General features: G+C 40.3%; 1 protein-coding gene and 1 long non-coding RNA gene across 3 annotated transcripts; one reads left to right on the forward strand and one right to left on the reverse strand.

Annotated features, from left to right (window-relative positions):
- The first annotated feature begins 534 nt into the window (after positions 1-534).
- On the forward strand, positions 535-27,968 carry LOC142014400 (uncharacterized). Of its 2 annotated transcripts, XR_012645931.1 has the most exons (4): positions 535-694; positions 3,080-3,146; positions 26,121-26,228; positions 27,718-27,968. It is a non-coding gene; the product is annotated as an uncharacterized LOC142014400 (long non-coding RNA). The 2 variants fall into 2 exon arrangements; XR_012645930.1 differs by having other exon boundaries at positions 26,121-27,968.
- Positions 5,923-22,341, reverse strand: LOC142015345 (opsin-5-like). The gene is made up of 6 exons (XM_074998821.1): positions 22,248-22,341; positions 15,533-15,738; positions 15,051-15,150; positions 12,718-12,822; positions 11,850-12,073; positions 5,923-6,529 (listed from the first exon to the last, which is right to left on the reverse strand). The coding sequence occupies exons 1-6, from the start codon at positions 22,339-22,341 to the stop codon at positions 6,062-6,064; spliced, it is 1,197 nt and encodes a 398-aa protein (XP_074854922.1). The 3' UTR covers positions 5,923-6,061.
- Positions 27,969-27,975: the final 7 nt, after the last annotated feature.

A 27,975-nucleotide genomic window follows, 5' to 3' on the forward strand; every position in this document is an offset into this window, starting at 1 on the left:
TTTGTAAAGCAAAAGCTTTTATTCTGTGTCATAGCAATGTTGGTTTTTGAATTCCAGTAAAATACATTATTTCGCTAAGGCGGCAGCCCAACGTATGAAAAACAGATAAGGTTAGCACTCTTTGTTCAGTCTCTTGAAATGAAGCATGTTTTGCTTTCAGAGGTTACCTTGTTTGTTCTTAAACAAAAAAAGTCTTCAGCTACATAGTTTGAGATCTTAAGTCTATTTTAAAAATGATAATTTAACCAGTGTAGCCAAAATAGCTGTTCCGAAACATCTCACAGCATGATCTTTAAAACAGAACACCCAGCTACTAAGCTGTTCAATGTCATCTCAAAACATCTGCTGAAAAACAAGTTTATAGTAGCTGCATTGTTCTGGGATGAGGGTATGTTTTTTTTTTCCTTCTTTTTAAAAAGTCTTGTTAAATGCCCTGTGTGTAATGCCTTCAGAACATGGTCCTTTTTCTCCTTTTCACAGGAGAAAGTTTCCCTCATGAAGGATATTATTTTAGTGACACAACAGTCATTTACCTGCTGGTTGTGGCAAGAAGGTCAACTTTTCTGTGGCTATACAACTGGATCATCTGAATGGAAAAATACTAGGCGGAAAATTCACTACAACAGAATTCAACCTAATTCACGTTGGGCTGTATTTCCTCATCCATATGGTTTATTTCTATCATCTGAAAATGGTAATCATCTCTCTGTCTCTCAAACTTCACTCCTTCATTTCTGGCTTTGTCTAATAGTGCCTCTTCTCCCTCAAAAAAAAATTCTTTCTTTCTACAATCTGTTCTCTATTATCCATTCTCTTGCCCTGTACACTTTTCTTGTGTCCTTCCTCCTCACCATCCATTACTATTGCTTCTCTCTGTGCCCTTTGGGGCCCCTGTAGCCTACATTGCCCACACAAGCTTCATCATCCACATGCATTGGTGCATTCCAAGCGCTATTGCCTCTCTTACTAATGTGGCGCTTCCTCACACCCACCCCCTTCCAGAGGGGCACAAAAATTGGCTGCTCAACTTCAGAGAAAGTAGTTCAATTACTTAGTCTGTGGAATCCTCTTCCATGCTCTACCCCACTTCCCCAAAGTGTTTATGGCCATCGGGCACACGCGCATGTGTGGGTGGGTATGCTACGGACCCCAAAGGCCAGGTCAAGGATGTCAGCAAAAGATGGACGTTTTTAATGACTGCTTAATGACAGACTTTCAATCCAAGCCATTGGTTTACACTTGCAGTGTAAATAACCATATTTTTTGCAATGATAGGGCTAAAAGCTTACTTGTCCAGAAATGGATACCGGGATTAACGCTGCCATTTATAAAGAGCTTACCATGAAAGGGGGTGTCCTCTGGAGAAGGGGGCGAGGTGGGGGGGTGTGGGAGGGGACTAATGGTGATGGAGTCTCAGTTGACTCTTCCTGTTAATTAACATGGTACATTTCTCTGTTTGAAAAAAAAGGGCTTACAGCCAGGTTACAGCATTATCTCCTGCCAATCAAACCTGAAGAGAGGGCACTGTGCAAATGGAAAAGTCAACAGTGCCAGATACTCACGGAACCATTTTCTTCAGCTCATATTTGAGAACTAAAAGATTAAAAAAATGAAATATGCAAAAATGCTTTCTTCAGTTAACCAACTCACAAAACTTCTAGTTTGCTTTAAATACATGTCAAAATATCCAATTACCAACCAAGGTAAATAGAGAACAATTTAAAATGATTACACATCAACCAGCTTCAACGTCATTATTCTGTAAATGGTCCTGCATTTAACCAGCAATTAAAAAAAATAACATGTAGACATTTACATTTAACCTTCAGTAGTTCCTCAAGACAGCATGTGTGCAAACAGTGAGAACTTTTAGAGGGCTCTCTCTCCAAGGAGAAATAGGACCACCCATGGAATATTTACACCTCTTAAAAAAAAACCAAGTCCAGCTACAGAGACTCTGTGATATGGAGCTTTGGGTCATCCTCTCTCATGAAACGTTCCTTTGAGAAGGGCACTGAGTTCTTGAGAGCTGGAGCAGCAGATGATGAAACCATGAGCATTGGGCCTTGAGTAGCTACAAAGCCTGGAGACAGGCAGCAGCTAATCAGGCCAACTAACAAGGGCAGATTGCTCCCAGCAAATGGCAGTTTCTGGGTGAAGCCAGGGACTGGATGAATATTCTTCCCTCTAGCATAACCCAGAAAGCCAGCACAGCCCTCTTGCTGACAACAGACGTGTTTAAGTCATGGAGAGCTGGACTTCTGGAAGAGGTGAGCTCAGTTTGTGCCCATCCCAGAGCATGTGTGACAGAGCCCCCAGCCAGGATTTTAAGTATGCAGCTGCATTTGGCCTATTTGGTTTTGATATGTTTGCGAATAAAATATATGCAGTATAGCAGCCAAGAGAAAGTTAAAAGGGCAGATGACTTGAGGAGTGCAAAAGTTTACATAACCCAGTAAAGTGCAAAAGGACTCATGAATGCATAGCAATATGTGGCTATCGCTATGATTTTTAATGTTCATTATAAGGATCCTGTTTTCTGACTGATTCATCACACAGGAGCAAGGTCTCCGACTGCACAGTTCTCATTGCAGGGTTAGGGCCTAAAGTGACAGTCTCTCTTTGCCTTTTCTATCAGCAATCACTGACTATTTCTGTAGCACAAGAGAATTTTTTTTTTGGCCAATTTATGTTCTAGAGTTGGGTCAGGCTTTTTTTATGAAGTTATCACATCTCACTTTTTTTTCTGTGAATGGTGTGTTCCAGATATCACTGCAAGACACCTTCTTACTTGCCACTAGACCAGATTGAAGTTAGTATGACTATGAACATTATTTTTTTCCCCTCACAACTGGTCCAGGACCAGTGCTTGGGAAGACACCTTAGGGCATGTCTACACTTGACATTTAAAATGAAAAAAAGGTCCTTCTTTGGCACCAACAAAGTGGGAACATCTACACTTGCCCCCGACTTTTTTTGCAGCAAAACTAAGAAGTTGCACTACTAACAGACTACTGCTCCATCAGAGGCATACAGTTCTTGATGTGCAAGTGACAACATGTTTTTCCGGTTTACACAGGTTTTAGCCTCTGGAGGATATTGGACAAGCTCTGGGTGACCACTGTGGGCAGAAGCTCAGCTGCCAGGTAAGTTCCCCAAAGCCCTGGGAACTTTGAAACTCCTCTTCTTGGCTTTTTAATAAGTGCTCGCTAATCATCTGGCCAGGTGACAAAGGCTGCTGCACTGAGCAACCAATACCCCTGCCTTGAGCAACACTAGCTAGTGATCAATATTTGGGGTGAATGGCCTGCAATCATCCCCCTTCCTACCAAACCTATTCTCAAAATGAAGAGGGCTGCACTCGGGGATGGCTGCTGTCAGGGCACTGCTGTCATCAGTGGTGGAAGTGCTGCAAATGCAAACTTTCTCCGACACCTGTGGAGGTAAGCGAAAACAGAAACGGGCTCTCTTCTTGTACCAGTTCCCTAGCACCAGTGACACTGACAGCACAAACGCTCTGTGGACATAGCCTTAGTCTCAAAGGCTTTTGGTCTGCTCTGCCTTAGGGCTTCTAGGCATGGGAGCTATTGGACCTAAAGCTCAAGGGGTGATTCTGGTCTTCACTCTCCTGCCTATAAACTGCTCTGATGGCATAAACAGGCCATAAATGTGACGGAAGGGATTGAGATGGCATTCCCCAGGTTTAGGAACAGCATAGGGCCAGCACAAACCATTCTGTGCTCGCTTCTCTCTCAAACACAGCATACATGGTGCATCAAGGCTGGCCCAGGCATACAAGTGGCTGTAGCATTTGGCATTGCAGACATTTTGGGCTGCTTTGCAGCCCATGGAGAGCAGAGATGAGGCTTCTGTAACTTACAGCTACTTCATCTTTATTCTCAGGGCCATTATAGCCCTTGTAGCAGTCTGTAATCCAAACGACACAAGCAGCAGAAAGCTGGCACACAGGAACAGGCATACTAGGTCAAACCAATGGTCCATCAAGCTCTGTACCCTGTCTTCTAACATCGACCTGTGTCAGATGCTTCAAAGGGAAGGAACAGACCAAATTAACCATCAAGTGATCCCTCCCCTATTGTCCAGTCCCAGGTGCCTAGCAGTCAGAGGTTTCGGGGCAGCTAGGGCATAGAGTTGATGGACCAAGCCTCCATGAACTTGTCTAACTCTTTTATGAATGCTGTCATAGTCTCGGCCTTCACAACAGCCCAGGGAAAAGTGTTGCATGGGTTGACTGTCTCTCCTGTGAAGACATACGCCCTTTTGTTTATTTTAAACCCACTGCCTGTTAATTTTCTTTGAGTTCTCATGTCACGTGACACGTGAATAACACTTATGCCGCTTCACTTATTTCCTTTCCACTGGGCCTCATTTTCTAGCCTGTGTCCTTCAGGAGATGCAGCACAGAGTCCATCTCCAGGTCTTACTAAATATTGCGTTGCTTTCCTCTACTTTCCCCTCACTTCATAAACAACCTGTTTTGAGCAGCCAAGATCTGCTAATGAGTTAGACAATAACATTTAGACTCTCCAAAAATGGATCTTGAGGCTTTGCTGCTGTTAGGCAATAGTTTCCAAAACACCAAGGACTACACAATAATCATATTTATATAGCAAATAAGGGTGAAACAAGGGGGAGAAAGAGGGCACAACTTTCCCCCTTGGGCCATAACTGGAGCTGGAAATTTGGCCCAGCTGTCCCTTCATCATGATGCCAAATGACATTACCACTCTGTTCCTGCTTCATTGCCTAGGCTTGCAATTCTTCTGACACCCACAGACACCAGTCTCCCCCCTTCCTGGGAAGAAGCAGAGCAGGGGACACCACTTCCCAGGAGGGTGGCTTTTGGTACTTCCTAGAAGAGTGGAAATGCAGGAAGAGGTGGGGGTCTGGGGCCCACAGAACTACTTGGCCCAGGGTTGGGATGGTGCTCTTCAGCCTGTCTGCCTTTCTGGGTAAGAGCTCAGGACTCTTAGGATGGGGAGAACAAAGAGGTGGGAGCGGGAGGAAGAGCACAGGTCTGTATGCAGAGGTAATGGAGGGGACATCTGTGGGGCTGAATGCAGGGAGGTGGAGGGACTGGACCCACTCATTAGGAAAATTCTTGCATAATGGGTAGCAAAATATCTAAGATGGAATCTGGAATGCTCCTGACTTGTGATGCTAGTGAAATACGTCTTATAGTCCACTGAAAATCTCTGTACTGTGAAGCGGTACAAAGCATGTGGCAGTATGGCTGATACTGGAGCTTGGACCTGTCACTGGCCTAGCTTGACTCTTTTAGCACTAATCTTGGGGTATGTCTACATTTATGGGAAGATAGACTCACTGGCAGTCGATCTTCCGGGGATTGATTTAGTGTGCCTAGTGGGGACATGCTAAATCAAACTGTCATAGTGCCACTGTCAACTCTGGTACTCCTGGCAGTTGTGAGGAATAAGGGAAGTGGACAGGAGAGATTTTCCCCATCAACATCCCACTATGTGGGCAGCAGCAAAACTTGATTTTAGATAAGTCAATTCAAGCTGTGCAATTCTCATAGCTGGATCTGCGTATTTAAAATAGATTTTTAAAGATTTTTTTAAAATAGAGTTTAAATAGATTTTTCAAGTGTAGACCTGGCCTTAGACTGTATATAGTAAGATACTGGATTTTGAATCAGTGTGTAGTCAACCAGTATGTAATTGTGCCATATAGAAAAAAAGGAAATATTGTAGAATAGAAATAGAATTGGGGTCCATGTGCAGGAGGCACACATTGATATTCACATTTTGTCAGAAATAAACAAATGCCTTTATTTTAATAATGTGCTTATTTAATTTTAATAAAAGGGAAAATAGGAGAAAACTAGTCTGAATTAAGTAATCCTCAATTTTGCTATGCTTTTTATAGACGTAGGGAAATTGTATATGAGAACAACTTTAAACGTATGTGAAATATTAGCAGACTGATGAGGACAAAGGACCAAGGTCATATGCTGTGGAAATCTAATCTTCAGGGGGGGGAAAAAAAAAGTCCTTATTTCACCTTCTCCCGCTCAAAGTCAGCCAGATCCACTTTGTTTCCTTTGAACTGTTTTTACTCCAAAAGTGGTAAATTGATTAGAAACAGGAGAACAAAGAGCAGGGTTCTCCTGCGCCAAAGGACTGTCTCTGGGCACTGAATCCATTTCTAAGCCTGGTGTTTCAGCTGCAGGAACTTTGGATGCAAAATCTCTCTGAGGGTGCAGGAGGACGGCTGCCTCATTTCTTTGACTGAGCATCAATACTGGCATTTGTAGGGCTGAATCCTTGTTTCGGTTGAGACACTGGAAAAGGTTTCTGATGTCCTGATGGAATTTAGAGCTCATGCCCATGTAGATGAATGGATTGTAAAAGCTAGCAGATTTGGCAAAAAGGCTGGCAAGGATATTGGTGAGTGCTGGCACTTGAAATCCACATGCTGACCACATAGAGATTACTGCATAAGGAGTCCAAGCCAGGAAAAAGGCAAAACAAATTACAAACGATACCTAAGAAGGAAAAAGAACACGAGAGCATCAAAACTGTAAACACCACATTTGAATGTCATGATTCTAGAACTATTTCAGCTTTTGGAAGCTCTTCTGTGTTTTTTAACTGCTAATCACCCAAAAGGCATTTTAACAAACTGTAGACTTTATCTACCAAAATTAAAAGAAGACTCGCCCCTCTTTCTCTAAGCTGAGTAGAATCAATTAAAAAGCTATGGAAGAGTATCTGGGCCCCTTTCAAACACAATTGGACTATACTTTTGGTAATTAATTCTGATGGCTGGAAAATGGTTATGGAAAAAAGGCCAGATTAAGTCTTAACTTCAATCAATAAGAAAAAGCTTCCATCGCAATAATTTGCAATGTAGGGATCAATTAGGTAGAACACCACTGACCCTATTAAAAATACATTGAATTAATAGATATATGTGAGTATTCAAATATACCAGCTACTCTTTTATACATACTGTATTTTATAATCAAAAAGGTCCATCCTAATAAAGCAAACTTTTACAGAGACTTTTTTTTGTTCCCATAAATGAGGTTTAGACAGCAAATGGTGCTATTATTTGAGCAGTGTTTCAGGATAGACAAGAACATGCAACATGGTGGTGATGAGAGCAGCTCTTTAACCAAATACAAAAAAAAACACTGAAATGTCTAATTTATACCGAAAATATACCAGTTTTCAGTCAGGTTGTGAAGGTTAAAAATGTCCATTTGTAAAAAAAGATTCTTTGTACAAGACATATAGTTCATTTATGGATTTTTAGTGTAATCCGCATTGTAGTACCTAAGACATGGCCCAGATGGAGGATCTCTTTATTTTAATAGTCACACCAATATAAAAGAGGGCCTGGATTTTTTTTTCCTACCCTTACTCCTTATCTTCACCAGTATAGAGTATTATTAATTATTATTATTAATAATAAGAAAGACGATGAGAACAAATGGGTTTAGTTAGGAGATAGCTCAGTAGAACGAAATGTGAATGGATAGGGACATTTGAGAAGGGAGGTGGGAAAGGCGACAGAGTTGCTATGGTGTGAAGTTAAGCCAGCAAAGAGACTGTGGGGGGTGATTAGAGTAACAGCCAATCAGCACAGAGCAGCAAAAGTCTAGTTAAAAACTACAAAAACTTCCTTAAATGACTAGAAGCCCTCAATTTGGCTGCTTTTGCGCCTATCCCATTGGCGCCTCTGGCTAGTTCCTCTGCAGTTCTCCCTCAAGGTCATAGAGGCGGTGAGAAATCATCTGGGAACCTCCAACCAGTGTAGGTTTGGTCCTTGCTTTGGCTGCTTTTGTAGCTGTACCTACAGGTGACACTGGTGAATGGTCGCCCATGGCCTATGCTCCAAGATGTAGGAATGGAAGAGGCTTACTACTACTACTATTTCCAATTGAAACACTCTCCACAGGATCTTAAAAAAGGAACAGATCGTAGAATAGCTTAAAGAAATACATAATGCTGTTCTTCTTAGTGTTATCAGAGACTAGAAAGAGAGACACTTTAAATCATCCAGTTTATTCTCATGACATTAAAGGAATTTTCTCTGCATTTCAGGGTATGTCTATGCTGATGTCAGAGATGTAAGTGCAGCATGCATAGCTACAAGCATGTTACATTGATCTAGCTAGCTCAAATAATAGCAGTGAAACTGCTGAAGCATGGGCTGTATAACCGCATCCAGATAGAGGTGCCAGGTGAGATTTTGAGTCGGGGGTAGCAACCTGTACATGCTATGATAGTGGGGGAGTGAGATGGGTGAAGACTGCAGCTTCAGCAATGTTACTAAACTTGGTCAGCATAAACCAAGCAGCAAATGGGGAAAGCCACACACTCATCATCTTCTTCCAAGAGTTACTAAGACACTTGAAAACTCCAGCTTTTGGGTAGATGACTTAGCAATTAGTTGACAGGAGCACTGTATCTACTTCCTATATGAAAAAGAAAATTAAATAACTGTATCTGTTCATATCTAATACTGCCATTCTGATATCTTTGGAAAGTCACTTAAGGTACACTGGTTAGGCTTAAAATTTTAATGTATATTCTTAATTACTGACTCTTCATAGAGAGAGAGATTGAGAGATCTGCTGTCAGGAATCCTGTGTTCTGTCTCAGCTCTTGGTGGGGGTGTGGGGTCTAGCAGGTTACAGCAGGAGCAGATACATCTGAGTTCTATGTAAGAACATAAGAATGGCCATACTGGGTCAAACCAATGGTCCATCTAGCTCAGTATCCTGTCTTCCAGCTGTGGCCAATGCCAAGTCCTGAGAAGGAATGAGCAGAACAGGCAGTCATCAAATGATGCATCCACTTTCACCCATACTCTGCTTCTGGCAAAGAGAAGCTAGGACAGGGGTCTGCAACCTGCGGCTCTGGAACTGCATGTTGCTCTTGAAGGACTTCTTTGTGGCTCCTGATGCTATAATTGCAAGGTGGGAAAAACCCTCTACTGATTATTTTCAGTATTTTGGTGAATGTCTAAAAGCCTACCAATGAACAACTCACATTTAAATAGCAAACAATATGTGATCTTGAAACACTGGATAACTTTCCCTTTACTGTGTGCAGTGCATTGTGGGATGCGTGTGCATGGCTGTTAAAATAGAGGTTACAAAAAGTGTGGCTGGATGTTATTTATTAAGGACAGTCATATCTGCATGCATGGTGTGTCGAATTATGCAGTTTTTTTTTACTAAATTCAAAAAAAATGTTTTTTCTTTTTCTTTTGGTTGCTGATCCCTGAGGTAGGGACACCATCCCTGCCCATCCTGCCTAGTAGCCATTGATGGACTTATTCTCCTTGAACTTATTTCATTTTTACTAAGAACCCTGTTGTAGTTTGGGCCTTTCCTCCATCCCCTGGCAAGGAGTACCATAGGTTGACCATGAGGAAATAATTTCTTTTGTTTGTTTTAAATCAGCTGCCTATAAATGTAACTGGTTGACTTTCATATGGTACATCAGTCAAGGAGTAAGTAACATTTCATCCCATTTATCTCAGACCATTTCTCCTGTTTGTCCAGATCATTTTGATTTATAATCCTATCCTCTAATGCACTTGCAGTCCCTTCCCAATTTAGTTCGTATCATCGACAAACTTTCTAAGAGTACTCTTTCTGCAATTAGCTAAGTAATTGATGAAGATATTGAACAGAACTGGACACAGAAGTGATCTCTGAGGGATCCCACTAGCTATACCATTCCAATTTGTTTGTAAAACACTGATAAATGCTCTCTGAAAATAGTTTCCCAACCAATTATTCAGCCACCTTATAGTAGCTCCTTCTAGGCTGTATTTCCCTAGTTAGGTAATGAGACAATCATATGAGACAGTATAAAAGACTTCCTACAGTCTAGATATACCACATCTATTGTTTCCCTCATCTGTGATCCTTATCATCGTTATCAAAAGAAAGCTATTAGGTTGGTCTGACCCAATTTATTCTTGCTGGTTGTTACTTATCTTACAAGCTTCTACATATTTAAAAATTGATTTGCTCCATTATCTTTCCAGGTACTGAAATTAAGCTTACTGATATGTAATTCGCTGGTTTTTTCTTACTTCCTGTTTTATGGATTGGCCCTATATTTGCTCTTTTCCAGTCCTCTGGAATCTCTCCCATCTTCCATGAGTTTTTGAAGATAAATTAATAATGTTTCAGCTATCTCCTCAATCAGCTTCTTGAGTTTTCCAGAATGTACTTCATTAGGCCCTGGTGATTTGAAGACTTCTATCTTGCTTAAATAATTTCAGCTTCTTGTTTTCCTGTTTTAGTCTCTGATTTTACCTCATTTTCACTGGCACACACCATGTTACATGTCCAATTGCTACTAATATTTTTGGTGAAAACTGATACAAAAAAGTCATTAGTATTTTGGCCATATCCACATTTTCTGTTATATTTTTATAGCCTTCATATAATAGGCAGGTACACCTGTCCTTCTCTTGCGTATTTGTAGAATATCTTCCCACTATCCTTTATGTCTCTAACTAGTTTACTCTTGTTTTGTGTGTTGTCCTTTCCAATTTTCACCCGATGCATTTGTATTATAATGTTTATATTTATGCATTGTAATTTGACCTAGTTTCCACTTTTTGTAGGATTCTTTTTTTATTTTTAAATCATTGAGGATATCCTGTTTCTTGCCATACTTCCTATCTCTCCTACACAGTGGGATAGTTTGCTCTTGTGTCCTTAACAACGTATTTGAAAAACTGCCAGCTCTCTTGAACTTTCTCCCCTTTAGAACCACTTCAGATGGGATCTCACCAACCAACACACTGAATTTGCTCAAGTCTGCCTTCTTGAAATCCATTATCTTTTTTTCTGTTTTCCCCTCACGCAATTCCTTATAACCATGAACTCTACCATTTCATAACTTTCATTTAAGCTGCCTTCCATTTTCAAATTCTCAACCAGCTCCTATCTCTTTGTAAAAACAGATCTAGAACAGCCCCTACCCTAGCTTTCTCTATCATGTAAAATAAAAATAAAAGATTTCTCCATTTCAAGAACTTGTTGGACAATCTGTTCCCTGCTGTATTATTTCCCCATCAGATATCGGCAAAGTGGAAATCCCCCAACATCAGCAAGTCCTGTGCTTGGGATGATTTTTTTCCCTTAAAAAACCCTCATCCATCTCCTTTTCCTGGTGAGGTGGCATGTAGTAGACCCCTACTGTGACATCCTCCATATTTTTACCCATTCTATATTTATTGAGAGATTTTCAGCGTGTCAGTCTCCCGTTTCCATTTCATATTCATCCAAAGCGTGTGTGTGTGTGTGTGTGTGTGTGTGTGTGTGTGTTTTTAAATCACATGTATAAGGAAGTCACTATGCAATTTGTGCTATTTACAAACACTACTTTATGTAAGGGGTTGGCTAGATTAGGGGGTTTAATAATGAGCTCTCCCCCCACTCCTGGTCACCAGTTCAAAACTGATCTGAGCCAGTAGGGACCAGGGTTGCTCAATCATGTACATGATGTGGGGTGGAGGTTTCAATTGATATTGCAGACAGGAGTGCACATTGCAACTTTACTAATTAATAGTCTGATGTTAGTCTCAGGTGCATGACTGAAGAATGAATGAGCAATGAAACCAAACCATCCTCTCATCTTTACAAGAATGGGTGTATGCCAGCAGGAAATATGACAAAAATTTGCAATACCAGGGATGTGCCTGTGTTGCAGAACAACCACCGGGAGTTTGGTTCTCTTTTCTGGCTAATTTAGCATTTGTTCTAAGAATTAAACTACATAAAATGTATATGTAGTATGCTATTTTGTAGGGAAAGAATTATCTATTACCTGTGTAATATTTCGTTCCATGTGCCGCTGTCTTTGACTAATTTTTTTACCTCTTGAGGCCTTGTGACTTGATTTAACAGCCTTTATTATGGATATGTAACAGAAGACAATGATGGAGACAGGAATAAAGAAGCCAAATATAAAAACTGCAATCACATAGGACTTATAGACAACAGAAAATGTTGCCTTTACCCAGTCTATTTCACATGTTCCATATTTGTGATCTGGAAAAATTGAACATAATAAATACGAACAGAATCATTTTATCTGAAATAATTAAATATTACATTAAGAATTATTTTATTAAGTATGAAATAATGTAATCTTTATGAACTAGAGAGGCTTACACAAGAAAAAGCTGAGTTTTTCATCACTTCTATACCTGGCAGCTATAAAAAACAAAATTGATTTCCCACTTAAGATGTACAGCATATGTTACTTTCTACTATTGATAAATAGCATACAAAACAATATTCTAATTTACACAAAGACTGTATTTATTTCACTCTGGCAGTGTAACTCCTTAAAGTGGGCATAAATTAAATTTAAATGACTAGAGTGTTCCAGAGGAGTCCTCTTACAAACGAGATTCAGACATCTGTTTTTATGTTTGGAGTATTTCCTACAGAAAAGAATATTAATTCTTTGTTTTTTCCATTAATCAATCACATTACTCAGCTATCAAAGGAATAGGCCCTGCAGGAAATAAAGTAACAATTGGTTTCAGTATTATCTAGGCTACTCATTCACACACTGACCACTAATATTCTGCAGAACTGCACAATAATTACTTTTTTTTTTTTAAATGGACACACATACTGAATAAGATTTTTCTCCATTTGGGAATTCAGTAGAAATGAACACTCACCTGTATAGCTGCCCCACCCTAGAAGGGGTGTGCTGGCCCAGAAAAGAGCAGTTGCCCATATCAGAAACAAGGAAAAGGTAATATTTTTCTTATCAATTTTGTGAGCTGCAAGTAAAAGATGATAAAATTATTCTCCAAAAGAGATTAACAAGAAAGACTGTTTGCAGACTTAACTAACAAGCCTTGCTCTCCTCAAAACTTCAGTGGAGAACCCTTAAACAATTTAAATCTTTTGGCAGCGAACAAGAAATTTTACAGCAGAGTTTTGCATGGTCTGTGAATAGAAACAGAAGTCTGTTTTCAGTATACCACTGAAAAGGGAGAAGCATTCTGGATCCATTCACTAAGGAAATCCTTTTTGGAGGTTTTATGAACCTTGCGGTACTTTTGTGATGTTTGGGTTCTGGCCCTTGTTAAACCAGCCAGCTCTGCAAACAACTGAATTTTTTCAGGAAAACCTATCAAAACAAAAAAGCAGTAAAGTAGCACTTTAAAGACTAACAAAATAATTTATTAGGTGATGAGCTTTTGTGGGACAGACCCACTTCTTGGCTATGATCTGAAGAAGTGGGTCTGTCCCACGAAAGCTCACCTAAGAAATTATTTTGTTAGTCTTTAAAGTGCTACTTTACTGCTTTTTTGTTTTGATAGTATATAGACTAGCACGACTTTCTCTCTGTTACTATTCAGGAAAACCTATTTTATTACATAGGCAAGGTAACTATTGATAAATGGAGATCCAAGTCCACGTTATATGATTTTGTTTTATGTTATCACTTGTTTCCATCTCTTTAATTTCTAGTTAAAATCTTTATTCTTTTAAGAATAATCCTACATTTGTTTTACTTAAATGCTCACTAATGCTGTGTAGTTTAGAGGAGTGGTGGTTAAAGGTAATACTGGCATGCACAACAGCTTTGGATACAAGATACCTGACATTTCTATGAGTAGCCAATTTTAGAGTGTTGACTGACATACTGCTTATGTATTGCTTATCTGAATTATTTAAAATGCCCAATTAAGACACTGAAGTTTACTAGGTTCTTCTCCCAAGACTGGTCCCAGTATTTTATATGAGTTACATCTTAGGTGGAAGCCCATATGTGGCAATGGCCAAAACACCCAAACTCTGGAAAGGTCTTTTAAAACTAAATATTTTGTCATTACTATAGTTTGTCTTTAAGTGAAGCAATCCAAACAAATAAGGTGAAGTGACACAGGATTACCAACACTATTACATATGCATACTCGTTCGAAAGATGCCAGACACATTCTTTACTTGCGCTTCCACTGGTCCGTCTGCTTCGCAGCTCGTGTTTGAGAATGGTGAACAGCTACCAGTGGGAGCTGCAAGCAGCGATACCTGCAGACGCATAGGTAAATAAAGTGTCCAGCGGCCCACCAGAGATAACCTTAGCGAACCACATCTGACCCATGAGCTGCTTATTGCCCATCCCTGTGCTAGCGAGTAGCAAGTTGTTTCACTGGTCTGGGTATTCTCAAAAAAATCACTCTCCAAATTAGCCTATGCATTACAGGAGCAAAGACTAGGGGTATAGTTATATAGCAAAGCTTTTTGGAATAACAGTCATTTTTAAATATTTTGCTAGCACCTACACAACACAACTGCTATTTCAAAATAATTTTGAAATAGCAGTTCACTTATTTCAAAATAGGTAAACCTCATTCCACAAGGAATAAAGGAGTCAGGAATTCATGGTTTGGTGATTCCCATATCTCAGGGTTGCAAGACATGGAGGAATATTAGATTAGAAGAGCTGCTTCAGAATGATCCAGGAAGACAGTGGGGAGAGTGCTTAGTGCCACTGGGGGGAAGTGTGGTAAATGTAATGTTCAGAGATTTAAGCAGCAAGCCTCTAATAAATTGTATGAAGCTTAGGTAAATGATGACCTAACAGGTTATAATTTGGCCAAACCTGAAGAGTCTCTCTCAGGCTCCAGCAGTATCTCCCTAGAAAATTTTTGATTCCTGATACAAAACAGAGGGACAAGCATTCTTTACAAAGTGTTTGGTTTTTTTAAATAATAGCACATTATTACTATAGAAGTTGCAACCATATATCCCATAAAAGTTTTTTTCAGGAGTAGGACAATATTTAGATTTTCACAAAAGAACAAAGCTTATGTTCATGAGTGCATCCCTAATTATACTGGAAACATGAGTTTAATTAAGATTAAAAGATGGCTGTTCAGATATTTTTAATCTAATTCTTAGGTTGGATTTTAAAAGATTTCCAGGGTAGAATATTGTCAACACATTTAATAAAAACCATACATGTGAGGGATATACTTGACAGAGAAAGCTGACCTACCTTGGTGAGGCTGGCAACCTTTAATGTATCTGATGACACTGATGGCTGTCAGAGTATGAATACTGATTAGCCCACAAAAGAGTATTATAAATCCATCCACCTGACAAAGAGGTCGAGACGAGAAAAAAAAAATCCAAATCCTTAGCATAGAGGGTTTATCTCAAAAGGTAGAAAACAGAAAAAAAGCCATGACTGAGTATTAAAATTGAGTACATTTCTATTAAGTATTTTGAAATAATTGTTTTAAATATTCACAATTCAATTCTAGGCTGTATCTGATCTTGCATATACAGAAACATCATAAGGACAGCAATTGAAGAGGACTAATTTTTCTGCAGGTGAAAAATCTATCAGCAAACCTGAGACAAACCCAATTATTCAATAAAATATCAATTTTATAGGAATCCTTACATTCTCCTGTCACTAGGTTCTAAGTGCTCAGAAAAACATGAGGACTCTGGAACTGTAAAAAATGCAGTTACCTTGCATGTCCATACTGAAGTGATTAGAAAGCCATCATCTCTAAGAACATTAAACAGCTCTAGAATACCCCTGGAATAGCCAAATAGGGAAATGCCTGCATCTGAGACAGCAAGATTAACGGTGAGATAGTCCTGAGGATCCAGGGAATGTCGTTGGTTGTACAAGATGAAGATCACAACTCCATTGCCAAGCCAAGAAAGCCAACCTGTGCAATTAAAAGTAAGTTCTGTAGGACAAATGGAGAACAATCTGAAACAAATGTTAATTGGTATTTCTTCTACTTCCTCTTTTGCTAGGAAAGCAGGGATATGTCAGTGATTCATCCTTTTCATTAAGTTGTAGCATTGATGGACACTGACTTGGAGCTCCATCAGTTTAGAGCAACAGGATACTAGCTGTGACAAAACAGGTTAGACAAATATACTGAGCAACAATAGGAAGAATTCTCAGAATTCATTGCAAATAGTCTAATTAATCCACAATTTGTGATTTAAAAAAATCAAGAGACTCAAGTAGATTGAATGTGGTGAGACTAATCTCTCTAAGTCCTCTTTCTTCTCAGGTTAAATAATAGTGCACATCTCACCAGTAATACACATGACCAGTATAAATAACACATTTTTCGTAAGAGTATTTCTGAATGAAACTGGAACAAATCTGAACACTTTATATTAAATTGGACTTCTCACAAAAGAGACATTTACCTGTTCCGTAACTGGTGTTCTTTGAGATGTGTTGCTCATGTTCATTTTGCAATTGGTGTGCATGCTCATCTCCAGCTACACCCATACGGGAGTGCCTCTAAACCCCCTGGAGTGGCACCTCCATGGTGTGATATAAGGGTTACTGTGCTGTCCCCGCAACACAAATTCCTTCTTGCCTGAGATGCCAAAAGTGGAGATGGAAGGAAGGCTTCCTTGAGTGAGGAATGCACTAGTGTTTTTTCAAATGGTGCACACAATCCAGAATCAATTAGATCAGAGTATCTGTTAGCTCTGATGAGACAAGTGTTTCCTGCTCTTGAGGACATGGCAGATGCCCTCTGAACAGGCCTGTTCCTCAGAGTTCAGCCACCATGCCTTGAGGTAGAGAGATGCAGAGATGGAGTGCAGGAGACAAACATGGTCTTGGGACAAGAGGTCTGGATGCTCTGGCAATGGCCATGGAGGAAGCACCACCAGACTCAACAGGGTCAATACAGGTGCAATTTAAATGACTGTAGCCTTGTCCTTGATCATTTGCAGGACCTTGGTGAGTGGAAATTGTATACAAAAGATTTCCCACCCTTGACAAGAGGAAGGTGTCTGTAAGAACCCTGTGCACAGACCCATCTAGAACAGAACTGAGGGCAATGGTGGTTCTGCTTAGTTGTGAACAGATCCACTTAGGGAGCAATCCACTTCTGGAAGATCACAAGGGCCACTTCTACATGCAGCTTTCATTTGTGGTGAGAAGTCTCAGTTCAAGCAATCCATAAGATAGTTCTGTTTATTTGGGAGGTGACAAACTTCCAGGTCAATGTCATGTTTCATATGTAAGTCCAATAGTTTGAGGGGCTCCAGACAGAGGGCTGAAGAATGGGCTCACCTCTGCTTTTTCATGCAGAAAATTGAGGCTGTGTTGTCTTTGAGGACTCTGACTATCTTGCCTGTTAGGTGAGCGTGGAAGGCCATGCAAGCCAGGTCCAATGCATCTGACACAAGCTCAGCGGTGTGAGACAGACCCTGGAATGGGACCCCTTGAAGGTCATTCAACAGAGTGCTCCACAATCAAAGTGAGGTAAGTATGGGTTTAGCGTTGGTGAGAAACTTATCCACTCAAATATGACTGAGCTGAACTCAGAAGGCCTTCTCAAGGGCATTTTGAATCCTAATTAAATTTGGCCTGCCCTGTTTTGATCCTAAACTCAGGATGTATATAATACTTGTGTCCCTGGGTTTTCTTCTGCTTAGCCTAGCTATGGTTACTTTTAAACTATAATCTGTTTTCATCTGTTTCATCTGTTGAGGCTGTTAAAATGGCTTCAATTTCTTCCTTAAACGGTCATGCTGGAAAATGACCTCTGAATAAGTCTATTAAATTTTTCAACTCCCAAACTGGAACAGTCAAGGTCTGTTATCTGGACTGAGATATCTGAACTGAGAGAAAATGGAGGCCAGACACATTTGCAGAGGATGCACATGAAGTCTGATATGGTGGATGATGTACGTACATGCCATTAGGAAGTGTAGGTACATCTTGATTGTCATCTTGGAGAACCTGGGGACCCCATCAATGAGGTTTTCCATAGTGCCGAACCTCTCCCTGGAGAGGAATGCCAGAAATGCTCTGGCAGTCATGCTGTCTAGCACTTCCCCAATGACAGTGCTTGTTTATTTTCTTCTTTACTGGAGACATAGAAAGGGAGCAATGCTGGCTGGCAGGTGGTACTGCAGGGGACCTATGCACTGAAGCCTCAGTGCTCTGTGCCAAATCTGATCAATGCACTCGTACTGAAGCCAGAGCCAACTCCATAAGTCAGATCCAACTGTCTTGTTCCTTTTTGGTCTTTGGTTTAAAGGATTTGCAAATCTTGCACTTGGCACTGACATGGGCTTCACCCAGACTGTATAAGCAACTCCTGTGCAGGTCACTGACAGGTATGGGCCATTTTCAGTTGTTGCAAGACTTAAACCCAAAAAAAGGGGCATGCCCTAGTCCAGGCAAATATCCCAAAAGAGACAAGATGATTCTAATAGGAATAAGTAGGAAGAAAAAAAAAGGGCGGGGTGGCAAGCGGGAAAGGAGACAGCAGCAGCAGATAGCTGAAGTGAAGCTGCTCAAATGTACTATCACTGGTGGTAAGAAGGAACTGAGGATGGTGGGGATTGCACAGTGCCCCTTTTGCTGAGCCATGCAGGTATTGCTGCAGGGGTCACTAGAGGCACTCCTCTATGGGTACAGCTAGGGAAAAAATTCTGGCATCAGGGCACATGGTGCACACTCATGTCTATTGTGGAATGGACATAAGCAAGCACTCAAAGGATAACAGCCCATTATTCAGGTGCATGAGTAGAACAACAGATGATCACAGACCTCATCCTGGAATGAAGGAACAGAAACAAATCAGTAAACCACAACTGTATTTCTGATTTCTGCATTTATGGGGCAGAGAATTCCCTGCTGCTAAAACACCTATTTTGTAACAATGACACATTCAGAGAGGTGCATCCTGTACTTAATGGAATGGCCTGGAGACTCCACGATATTAGGAAAAACTTTCAGTAGGAGAGTGGTGAAGCTCTGGAATGGATTATGTAGGGAGGTGGTAAAAATCATGTTCTTCTTCAAGTGGTCCCCGTGGGTGCTCCACAATAGGTGTCGGGCTCGCCCGGCGCCGCAGATCGGAAATTTTCCAGCAGTTTCTCCTGGATCATGCATGCGCCGGCGCGCGCCGCCCCCCTGCGCGCCCCCGGCTGCGTGCGCGATCCGGTCTCCGCCAGTTCCTTCTCAACCGCCATTGGCTGCAGACAGAATCTGCTCAGGCTAAGGCCAGAGTCAGATTAAATAGTGGTTTTTTTCTACGTGTCATTTGTTGTTTTTGGTTATTAAAAAAAAAACAAAAACAGCTAACTTTCCTCCTTGCAACTACGTCAGCCCGCAGGGTGAGTGAGCTCGCGGCAGTGATGGCAACACCGCACTGCACAGTATTCTCAAAGGAGGCGGTAACCTTAAGGCTGCACCCAGCCTTTATTCCAAAAGTCTCTTTGGAGTCCAATCTTAACAAGCCAATAGTTTTACCCTCGTTTTACCCGAAGCCTCACAGCTCCAGCAAGGAGGCACGCCTGCATCTCCTGGATGTGAGGAGGGCGTTGGCCTTCTACATAGACAGAACTAAGTCCTTCCGGAAAATGGACAGGCTCCTAGTCTCTCTCGCTCCCAGGTCAAAAGGAGAACGTCTCTCTTCACAGAGAATCTCTAAGCACATTGTGTCCTGTATAAAATGTGTTACAAGCTTCAAAATGCTCCTTTGCTGGCCCCGCCCAGGGCTCACTCCACCAGGGCAGTGGCGGCGTCAACAGCCTTCTTCAAGGGCATCGCGTTAAAAGATATCTGTAGAGTGGCGACCTGGTCATCCTACGACACCTTCGCCGAGCATTATGCCCTGCCTCGGGTATTCGAAGAGGATACCCATCTGTCGACAGCAGTCCTCTCGGGGGCAAGCTGCGCATAAACCGATTACCCACCTCCTTACTTGGGTTACTGCTGGGTAGTCACCTATTGTGGAGCACCCACAGGGACCACTCGAAGAAGAAAGAGAAGTTACTCACCTGTAGTAATGATGGTTCTTCGAGATGTGTCCCCGTGGGTGCTCCACCACCCGCCCATCCTCCCCGCTTTGGATCTCTGTCTAGTGTTTTTCAGGAGCATCCGAGGCAGTTGGTCAAGCAACTGGCAGGGACCAGATCACGCATGCGGCTGGGGGTGCGCGCCGGCGCATGCACGATCCAGGAGAAACTGCTGGAAGATTTCCGATCTGCGGCGCCGGGCGAGCCCGACACCTATTGTGGAGCACCCACGGGGACACATCTTGAAGAACCATCGTTACTACAGGTGAGTAACTTCTCTTTCTCTAGAGGTCCCTAAGTTCTGGCTTGACAAAGCTTTAGCTGGGGTGATTTAGTTAAGATTGGTCATGCCTTCTGAAAGGGGTTGGACTTGATGAGCTAAGTCTCTTTCAATCCTATGATTCTTATAATTCAGTGAAACAATCCTGAATGGGCTTCTCACATCTCTAAAACCTCAATGAAAGAATCAATTCCACTTTCAACAGTTTATGAGGAAACCAGAAATAGCAAAAGAAGCCTTTCAATCAGGCAGAAACATCTAGAATGGACAGTCACACTCCCAGAATACAAAGGGAGAAGAATCTGTAGAAATTTAACTAAAATGAAGTGGGCTGTTGAAATGACAGAATAGTTTTTATACTCCCACCCCCACCCAGAACTGCTATTACACAACACCTGAAAGAGACTTCCATTGGAATCTCAAAATATAACATTAGGAGCTTTTTGTTTCTTTGAGAATGGGGAAGATGATGTCAAATTATCAGCACTTTGCAGTACAGAAGTAATGGGTAATCATATATGATTCATGGTGGTCCATACATCATATTTTAAGAAAGATATAAATTTTAGTGTTGCCTCATTATTAGCTGGCAGTTAAATTCAAATCATTAGTATACATATGTATTTTTGAAGAGGATACAGGCTTCTATAAACTAGAAATTGTCCATTTGTTGTTGCTTGAAAATTAAAAGTGTGATGGTCAAAGTGCGATTCTCCCAAACCTGATCAAATGGCTGTGAAAACTGTTCCAGTTTGGGATTCAAAAATTAATGAACTTATTTAGAGATCATTTCCTCCACATGACTGTTTAAAGAAGGAAGTGGAGCCATATTAATAGCCCCAACAAACCTGGGCCATGAAAGCAGACTATAGTTAAAAAGTAACCTTGGCTAGGCTAAGCAGAAGAAACCCTAGGGACACAAGTATTATATACACATCCTGAGGTTGGGATAAAACAGGGCAGGTCAAAATTAATTAAGATTCAAAATGCCCTTGAGAATGCCTTCTACAGTTCAGCTCAGTCATATCTGGCTTGAGGCAGCCATGATGGAAACAATGGCTTCACACATACTCCACACATGAAAATATTTATCCTGTGAGTTAGAAAATAATGCCACAACTTGAATTCACCATTATAGATCATATGAAGTTAAATAATAAAAGTAAACTAATTTGATAACTGTTTCTAAAGACCATGAATAGATTTCTTCTTTCAGTCTACATGTGAAGGAGACAGGGTATTGTCTTGTACAGTCTCAAAATACTGTTAAATCTGCTGTGATTTTCACTTGCTCCATGAATTAGAGCAGGTTTGTTTTTGCTGTTTTATGAAGACATTCATGCATTTAGTTATTATATATAACAAGAAGAATGTAAAAAAAACCAGTTCAGTTCAGCTGACCTTTTGGTATGAGAAATGTTGGATTCACATCTTCAACAATAAAGATCTTTTCTATTAACAGTGTTGTACGTTTGTGGTATGTATTTTGGACCAGAAAAGAGCAGATGTTTTTGATAACCCACCAGATTGTTACAGATACAAATAATGTGAAAGAAACCCAGAAACCCAGGAGTTTTTGATAACTTTTTTTCCTAAGGGAAAGGAAGAAAATTTGATTTTATCATTGTGAATTCCTTAGGATGCAGTAGCACTATTCAATGAAGGACACGTATGGGAAGAGTTCGTCTTCATTTTTCATTTCCCACCACCTACTTCCAGTTTCCATTTTACATTAGTGAATTCACTTTTTAAAGCAAGATTCTCTCATATTTATTTTTAGCTGGATTTTTATAGCAATAGATTAAACAACCTGAAGTATCTTGAACAAAGTATAACAGCAGAAACAAGTAAATAAATTATCTACTTCAAGTTGTGAATTAGTTTCTGGATAACAACTATACAAGAATTATGGTAAGTGAAGTCCACTTCCTTTGTTTTTAAATAACTGCAATTTCTAAATATACATGAGACTCAACATTACTCTGGAGAAGGCACAAGTGGTCTCATTTTTTCCCCAGACTCACAATGAACAAATCTGTACATCTCTCTTCAGAGCTGAGAACAAAAAAAAAATTGAAACACAACCTGAATCTGCTTTTTTCTTACCCAGACTAAGCAAGTAGACCCCAATGACGGTTTCCCAGTCCTCAGAGACAGCAAACCCAGATGTGTTATTGTGCAGTAAGCTGGAGCTGTCCATCAGCACCACTCCTTCACCTTCTGAAAAGTTCCAATTCAGAAAATGGTAGCAGATGCAACTATTTTTGTTTTTTAATTTTTTTCCTCTCTTTTAAATAAGTTTGTCACAGCGCTTCCTTTGGCTCTTCTTTATGGTGTAAGAAACCTACAGCGAACCATGTGGGAAGTGCTAAAGTGAAAGCTGAGCAAGGAGGTAATATCTATTGAGCTTCAGCTGCCATTCAGGATCAGTGTAATTAGCAGAATTTGATTTAAAGTCTCAGGGTCTAATCCACACATAGCCCAAATCTGTCTTTCACACAAATGGCTTAGAGATTTTAAGGGATAAGATGACTGCATGAAAACTGACTGTGCCAAGGGGCTTGTGTTTTCTTAACCTCATTTGCCGGTTGAATAACAGAGAAGACAGTCCCCCTAAGTGGTTTTCCCACATGATCGCTTGCATTCCTTTTCTGCTACTGATCTCTTCAGGAGATGGGCCACTGAACAGTAATACGTAATATTACGTGACAGTAGAAGATACCAATAAAATGCTATAGACATTTTCATAAAGAGATGCCTCAATGAAATGCAGTAGCACCTAATTGTTATGAGCACTACAGCTACAAAGGATTAGTCCTTTGGAACACCATCAGGCTGTACCTACACTATGAGATAAATTTGAATTTCAAGGCTTTAGCTCGATATTAATATGTGACGGTCTTCGCACGTAATATTGTTAACTCTATTTATTGAGCCATAATGCTAATTAGAGAATATGCATATTACAGGAAGGGTATGGCATTTATTTCAAATTTAAAATCTCAAATCAAGGCTAGTGTGGAAGTACCAGGTCCTTAATTCGAATTTGTTAGCTTCCGGAAGTGTCCCGTATGTATCCCACAAAGCTACGCGGTGACCCTCCAAGTATGGCCGCTTTGTTGTGCACTGCTGTCAAGTGTGCAGGAAGGTCGTCAAAATAAGCCTGCAAAGTTTGGATTGAATTTGAATTTGAATTTAGCAGCCCAGGCCTGCAAATAAAAAGGGTGTCCATCGACCTGGAACTGGCCCACTCCACAGCATTCCCCTCCACAGTGTTCCTCTCCATGGCAGTCCCCTCTACACAAGTCCCCAAGCCCTCTGGAGCAAGCAGTTTGGGTGAGTCTTCATTCCGCATGCTAGAAGCATGTTGGGGGTGGGTATAGCTATAGGGTTTTGCATAGGTACGGATTTGCTAGCTGTGCTTCTGTGCCCCTCAGAACAGCATGTTAATATTTCTTGGGATGGAGTGCTTCTCCTTTTTGGAGATCTCCTTGAAGCCCGCATCCAGGCATTCTTGTATTTTTTTCCCCCATGAGATCCTTGGACAGGCCTGACTTTTTGCAGCTTCCACAGAAGCACACCTTGCCACGCCAGGCAACCAGATAATGATCTGGTATCATGGCGCCACACAGCATTTTAGCAAATTTTCCAAGCTTTTGGTCACACAGCAGGAGTAGCTGTTCTTTCTCCACATCTGTTAGTTTTAGAAAGGTGATGTCTTTGGCAAATTACAGAAGCATGAGAATTCGCATTTTTTTTTCCTTTTTTTTTTTTTAAAACCATGCTTCCTGCCCCTGTACACTGACTTGCAGCAGCTGGCAGGCACGCCGTTCCCCACCATACAATGATTCCTTTGAGCTCGGTGCGATTTCTAGTCTTGTAAAAGTCTGGGGAGGGAGGGAGACAAATCAAAAAGGGTGGGTGGAGGGAGGGTATTATGAATATTTCAGAGTTATGAACAATCTGTATTCCCGAGGTGTTCATAATTCTGAGACTCTTCTGTACTTGGTTTTGATGCAGACACAAAAAAAAAAAAAGGTGTAGAATGTATCAAACCTAAAAAAAAATCAAGCTCTTTGTATTGTGTGTGTGGGGGTGAGTGGGAAGAATATACATTTAATTAGAAATATATTAAAGCTTTATTTAATAATAATAAAATATGACTTGCTTAAGTAGTAAATGACCAATTACATACAGCAAAGCTTCAAGGGGCAGCTGTGAAGCTGAGTGTTGACTAAAGTTGCTTGGAAGATTGCAAATGAATTTTGAGTATTTGACAATCTGCCCCATGTCTGAACAGTTAAACATTCTCCCTTTTCAAACTTTTTTAATTTTACAAAGAAGGGAAACAAGATAAGGAGAGAACAAGTGACAACAATAGGTTATCACATATGGTTGACTTCTTTTAATCCCGGGGAGCAACCAAAGAGAAATCAACATTTATAAGGTTGCACAGACATGAAAACGTATCAGAGAAGTGGCTATAACAAGTGAAACTACAACCATAACACTTTATACAGCACAAGTCACTGTATGGTGGGAAGGATTTTGGTAAAACTGAAGAGGGGTAGCCGAGGATACTCGGACCAAATTCGGCCTACAAAAAAGGGTGGTATAAGGAAGGGTAAATTTGGCTGTGAACCCTTGGTTAATTTGGTTCCACATAATTTAGAACAAAAATGACAATGTGAATCGTACATGGAGCAAAACATAACTCCAGTACATATGAAATGGAACTCAGTCCGCCTGAACTGTAGTTTAAATGTTGAATAATCTTTGAGATCAAAGCCACCTGGCATATATTAAAATTGAAAACAGTCCAAAATGAATTCATATAAATAACTAAACACTAAACAAATTTAAAAATACCCAAAAACAGCTATTCGAAGCTGAACCAAGCAAAAACAGTTTCTGTGGCTTGACAATGGAAAGCATTTTGCAGAGTTTGCTGCCAGAGTGCACCGTCCTTTGGTTAAAGATACACACCACAGCTGAATGGTTCAGTCCACAGTTTAGCAGTGCTCCTGGTTTCTCTGCTGATGTTAAATACTCCCATAACAGTATCAATGAATAATGCTCAGATGGTAAGGAGGCTCTGTCCCTCTTGGGCATATCACCGGGGGCTGGGTCATTTATAGATGCCTTGGTTACTTCCTGACTTACATGCAACCACATCAACCTCTGTACAAAGACATCAAGACACTCCAATTATTGAAGAATACAGAGGCACAGATGCTTAGCTATCTGGATTGTGAGAGCACAAGTTACCATCTGCTTATTACACAGTCTTCCAATAGAACAGTGTGTCGAATGCAAGATGTTGGTACTTTTTTCCCCCAATGTGTTTAGTGACCTGGGCCCAGGTTATCTAAGAAACTGCCAAAAGGGCTGGGATGAAGTATGTGGCCAACAACACTGCTTCACAAGCACTGTGAAGCAGCCCACCACAAAAGCAAAGCTTATCTGTGCAGGAAATGAAGCTTTTTCAAAGGCTGGCCCAAGATTCTGGAACTAACTCCCACAGGAAATAAAAGCCACCTCCAAAGTGACTCCCCTTCCATTACACATGTCAGATATACTACTTTGACCTTGCTTTCACTAATCTTCACTAGTGCAAACACACAGCACAGCAGACATATAATCTATTAAAAACAAGCAACCAAAAAAACCCTGCAGTGCAATTTTCCCCGTTGGTTAAGAATGAGAGCAAGGATAAGCTAACATGTAACAGATGTTAAGCATCTTGCTTTATGTGCTACTGTTGTGCCATGTACCATAGGGATGAGTTTAATATAACAATTGGAATGAAATAGATGGGTTGTGTTTTTTGGTTTTTTTTGGAGACATGGAGAGCCACAAGTGACAGGTACTACACAGGGTACTGAGCTAATGGCAGGATACATGTGTTGATTTTTATTTCCAATGTTTCCTCTGGGAAAAATGGTACTAAATGATTTTTTCTTGTATTCCTTTGTACAGATGTTTCAGGAAGTAGATGAAATGTGCATCTTGTGCATGGATTTCTAAGAATTTACTGGTATCAGAAGAGGGACTTCCCTTTGAACATAACTAATGCTACAAAATAAGGTAACTGAAAAATTCAAAAGTTGTGGAAAGCAGCAACCTGAGAAATTCTCACCATTAGATAAAGGGATCACAGAATCTCACAGTTCTTAAATAAAACTATTAAAATATGCATGGGCACCACATAACACAGGAGATAGTTGCCTTCCTTCTCCCTAAGAAAACCACTTTTTTCAGGAAGAACCATCTCTCCCCTTTGATATGTTGTATAATTATTTCATTTGAAGAAATTTCCTCTTCTCAGATGGCACTGCTTTAGTCAGAGAGCATTCACTTCTCTGTGGTAGGGTAGGCTGAGAATCACCTCCACGTATACTATTTTAGGGCAATATTAATGCAGCCATTACAGGGCTGCTATAAGTAAGAAACTCCCCTATGGGCTCTGTGCTAAGTCCATCTGAGAAATTTGCATTAAAATATGCCTGAACCCATATCCACCATTAAATGCTATAGTTATAATGTATTTCAATTTTAGACTTACAAAGCAGTAAGAGCTGTATTGTGATTTTTGTTCTAGTGTTCATTAAGTTACATTTTAAACAATTTCACTTACAATACCCAAGAAAAATACAAAAATCATAACACAAAAGAGATAAATATGTTAAGGGGATCATGAATTCCACTGGCATCATGCTGAAATTTTGATCGGGCAGGTAGACGAATGACCAGGATAACTGCTGTAAACATTTTCAGAATCTTAATATATGGACAAATGAATTGAAATGACAGACACAAAGGACCACATCATAGACTTGTAACTGTGACTACTTAAACACAAGGCAATACAGGATTATGTGATAAAGCAAAAGATGGAACAAGGGCACTCTATAAAACCAGAGGATAATTGTAAGAAAAATGTAAGATGCAAATAGGCATCAATGAGGTCACAGATCTTATGAGGAAAAATCAGAAGCATGGAAAAGCACCCAAATGATGAGAGACTGAAAAGAGCGGGTCTGCTTACCTTACAGAAGGGGCATCCTAAAATTATACAAACTATGAACAGTCTAGAGGTAGTAAAATAGTATTATCTTCCCCTCTTAACATATGAAAAAAAGTGGACATTCAATGAAACTGAACATTGACAAGTTAAAAATTGATTTTTTTTTTTTTTTTTTACACAAGGCACTGTTAGCCAGCAGAACCCTTTGCTACAAAATACTGAGTCTGAGATTCAAAAAAGGAGGGGGGATATTTATATGGATAACAAGAATATATGAAGTTATAATAAGAAACGGTATAGTTTTGGAATCCATTCACTTCAGGTCACAAACTGATCTCTACCATGCGTTAGGAACCCACACTTTCTCTGTGGGTAGATTTAGGCCATAAACTTCTGCAGAGTTTGTAGCAGCTTCTTCAGGAACATCTGGTTCATGCCACTGTAGGAGACAGGTCGGGAAGCCACATGGACAACTGGTCTGATTCACTATGACAATTCTTATGTTCATATGAAATGGCTAAAAACATTTAAAACTATTTTCATTTACAGCTGATACCATGGAACATACCCGTGAGGTTCTTACGATTTTTGCTACTTCCCTGTCACTGCTACTGGAATTTTCCCCTGATTTTGCCATGATAAACATACCTGCCATATCTGCAGTTTTGTCTTCTACCATTTTCTTGCATGAAGATGGTCCGGCTTTCAACAGGAGAAACTACTTCTAAGTTAAGCAATTTTCTATTATTTTTTGAGTAAAGCTATGTTAATTACTATAACAAGGACTAAGGGATACATATGGTACTT

Source organism: Carettochelys insculpta, chromosome 6 (genome assembly GCF_033958435.1).
Source record: "Carettochelys insculpta isolate YL-2023 chromosome 6, ASM3395843v1, whole genome shotgun sequence".
Taxonomy (NCBI): Eukaryota; Metazoa; Chordata; order Testudines; family Carettochelyidae; genus Carettochelys; species Carettochelys insculpta.